General features: G+C 22.5%; 1 protein-coding gene across 1 annotated transcript in view; it reads right to left on the reverse strand.

Moving 5' to 3' along the window:
- Positions 1-1,703: 1,703 nt before the first annotated feature.
- Phum_PHUM388930 (uncharacterized protein) overlaps positions 1,704-3,864 on the reverse strand; it is a gene marked incomplete at both ends in the record, with an annotated part of 3,460 nt that continues 1,299 nt past the window's right edge. The window contains 8 exons of the mRNA XM_002428481.1: positions 1,704-2,043; positions 2,136-2,299; positions 2,384-2,650; positions 2,744-2,811; positions 2,968-3,106; positions 3,192-3,404; positions 3,484-3,637; positions 3,785-3,860. Of these exons, the coding sequence (XP_002428526.1) occupies positions 1,704-2,043; positions 2,136-2,299; positions 2,384-2,650; positions 2,744-2,811; positions 2,968-3,106; positions 3,192-3,404; positions 3,484-3,637; positions 3,785-3,860 (1,421 nt within the window). The remainder of the gene's footprint in view (positions 2,044-2,135; positions 2,300-2,383; positions 2,651-2,743; positions 2,812-2,967; positions 3,107-3,191; positions 3,405-3,483; positions 3,638-3,784; positions 3,861-3,864) is intronic.

The following is a 3,864-nucleotide window of genomic DNA, read 5'->3' on the forward strand; positions in this document are numbered from 1 at the left end:
AAATAATGTATAAATGTATTATTTGTTTCTCGAAACAGAAAGTAAAATTTAATTTAAAGGGATAATTCCAGTTTATGTGCATCTTTTTAACTAAAACCTTTCTTTTTCCTTAACAAAACTAATTTATATAAAAAATAAATAATAATCAATTATTAAAATATTATGTTTTACTCTGAAAAGCAAAGGGAACTAACTAATAATTGTAAATTATAGTTTTAAATTGACTCGATAATTTAGTTAAACTAAATTGAATAGTTACTGAATAAATTAATATTAAAAATAAACATTGTAATGCTTTGTAACTGTTTTAAAATAAAGAAAAATGTTCCTGCCCTAATAATTAGTAACTTATTAGTTTTATTTATTTAAAAAAAAAAAAGTACTTACTTATGGGCACAGAAGATATAAAGCTGAGAATGAACAAATCTAAATTGTTTTTTTTCAAATCATTTATTAAGTTCTCCAGCTGCACAGCAACTGCAGCAAATTGAAATGTTTATTTAAGTCTGCAATTTAAAAAAAAAAAAAAACTGATTATAATAAAATAAAGTGAACCAACATATTTTTACATTAATATTTTATCACTGGATATAATTTTATTATTATTATTATTAATTATTATATTTTTAAAGTAGGAGTGCTTGCTATTTACGAATAAAAATTAAATTTTTAGTTCTGAAACTTAATTTTTTTTCCTAATTTAAAAATTATAAATAATAAAATAAAATTTAGATTATAAAATTTAAAATATATAGTTGCAATTTTATGGATTACCTAGGTTTAATATTCATATTTTTTTAAAATTATTTTCAACTACTAAAATAAAAGTACATAATTTAAAATTAATTTTAAATTTTCCCAATTTAAAAATTATTAAAAGCAGTGTTATCAATCTGCTCAATGAAATACAGAGAATTTTAATGAATCATGTTTTAATTTTGGTGACGTAAAACTTAAAAAAGTCGTTAACGAAAGTTTGTAACAAATATTATTATGAAAAATTTTATGTCAAACATTAAAAAATGCATCATTTGAAAAATAAAACTGTACAATTTAATATAATAAATTAATGAAACCTACCAGTAGAAAACTTGAAGAAGACATTTTGTCACGTGACCAAATGTTGTCGATTTAACAGCTGATTTATTCAGTCTAGGTATATCTGGTTTCTTTTAAATTTAATAAAGGTTGCCAACTTAACTTTGTTATTACAAATTTAGTTTGATAAAAGTAATTTTAAATAAGTATTTTTAATATTTTAAAATTTTAGTCAAAATTTTAAATCGAATTTTATAAAGTAATGATAACGTTTACTATAATAACCTGACCATGAACTTGGTAAATTTTTTAAAATAAAAATGTATTAAATTTCACTTTATAATCTTGTTATTTATAAAAAACGTCGGTAATTTTTTTATAGTAAAAATTACTTTTGCAAAACGATGATATTAGAAAATTTCTTAAAAAAACTTACTACTTTATTAACTGTTTTTTAATGTAATAAGTAAATTTTAATACGAAATTATTTTTGAAATGAAAATTAAGAGAAATTTAAAATTTATAGTTTTTAAATTATTTTTTTTATTTATTGTAATTAATGTAAAAAATTTTTAGGTTTATAAAAAAAAAAACTCATATATTATATATATATATATATACATATATATTAGCTGTAGAACTAATATTTTAACATAAGCATAATATTACGAAGAAGAATCTTTTTTTTTCCCTGATCCATATTTCAATTTATTTCTGAATTTTTTAGGATTAATTCCGTAGGACATTAATCTTGAATCCGAAATATCATTCAAATTATTTTCAGCACTATTGTTCTTTTCATTCTGTTTTGAAACTTTACTTCTTTTAAAATTACTATTACTATTATTATTCTTGGACTTAGATTTGAAAGATTCAAATGCTCCCTCTTGTTTTTTGCTATCATTTCTTCCCTTACTAATATTATCCTTGTGGAAATTTGAATTATCTTCAAAATTATTAGACAAATTTGATTTATCATCTGAAGTTTTGTCATCTGTTTTTTCACTACTAAAAAAAAAAATTTTTTTTTTGTTATTACTATGAGTATTTTCGAGTTTTAAAATGCGGTGAATTTTAATAACTCAATAATTTCTTACCTATCATTATATAAAGAAGGTAAACACTTTTGTTTTTTTCTAATATTTTGCCCTTTCTTTTTGTATGCTTGTACATCATATAATTCTACATTTTCCGGTCTTCTTTGCATGATTTTTTTTACTGACACCCAACTATTCAATTCTTTATCTGGAGCTGCTAAAATCTAAAAAAGTTTATTAAAACATACATATTACAAATAAAAATGAAACAGTGTAATAAAATATTTAAGTTTTTTTTTAATATTTACTTCTTCAACACTAAGCCCAAAATCATTAGGAACAACTTTTCTGTATTTGAACCTGCAAGGCATATCCCCAATCAGATCTTCATAATCTAACGAGTAATACTCATCAACATATTTTTCAAAAGATTTATTTTTCGGATCGAATAATGGTTTTTTCTTGGCAACTGCAGCAGCAAATTTGGATTGTCTTCTTTTTTTGTTCCTTTTTGTCGCATTAACTAGCTCATCTTGAATGTTAGATTTGTTGGATGGAATGTAATCACAATCCATCTGGATAAAGTAAGTGTAAGTTATAAATTAGTAGGGATTTTTAGTAAACCAAAAATATCAACCAATCAAATTTAATTACAAAAAAAAACTTACATTAAATCCTGGATCTTCGCAATGAAGTTCTTCAGAATTTTGTTCCCCATTCCATTCGTCCCAATTTTCTGAAATGGAAAAATAAATAACATATAATAAATGTTAATTTAATTAAAATAAAAATATTAAATTTATAAAAATGAGCCCTAACTAGGTTTTTAAAATTAATCTAATCAAAAGATTAAAAACAATAATCAGGGTTTAATAAAAAAAAAAAAACTTACCAATTTCTAATTCTTCATCAAGTTCAGGAAACTCTGGCCTAGTTTCATCAGCACATGAACTATAGTATTCAGAATTAAATAATTCTGACATTCTCTTGTCATGTTCATCAGGATTAAAATCACCTTCCAAATCTTTACTCTGCAAAAAAACAAAGACAATTTAATAAACATGAATAATAAATAATTTACATCTAATTAAGGTAAAAAATAAAGTGATTTCTCACCTCGAAGCAAATGTCTTCATTACCAGTTATTTCTTGTAATTTTTTTATTTTATCCATGATTTCTTTTTTTTTCAGAGATTTTAATCTTTTGAGGTCTTCTGCTTTTTTCGCTTTTTCACTTTCCTTTCTTTCTTTAACTTTTTCTCTATGTTTTTTTCGTCTTTCATCTTTTTTCCTCATCGATTGTTCTAATGTTCTGGGAAATCTTTTTACCTAGTATTGTAAGAAATAATTAGTTATGTTGAAAAATTAAAACTTTTTTTAAACTATCATACTGAAAATAATGACTTACAAATTCATGATCAGGTTCTTCAAATCGAAAGTTGTATTTTCTTTCAAATTCCTCTTGTTGCTCTAGTGTATTTTCATCAGCTGAAAGACCAGAATCGGAATCGTGTACTATCTCATCATAAGATGGAATTCTGTCTTCATTTTTTTCCAAAAATCTGAATATAAATATAAACATAAGTATGAAAAAATAGGAAATTATTAAATAATTTATTATATTTATTAATTATAGAAAATAAATGAATTTTAATAAATTCAATACCCATTAGTTTTAACGAAACAAGTAAAAGAAAAAAAAATGATACCTTTTATTCAAAATGTAATCTCTTAAAAATTGTTCTCCTTTATCTAAGGAGGGATCTGTCCAAAACTTGCGTAGACCTTT

This window comes from Pediculus humanus, genomic scaffold, assembly GCF_000006295.1.
Source record: "Pediculus humanus corporis 1103172107869 genomic scaffold, whole genome shotgun sequence".
Taxonomy (NCBI): domain Eukaryota; kingdom Metazoa; phylum Arthropoda; class Insecta; order Psocodea; family Pediculidae; genus Pediculus; species Pediculus humanus.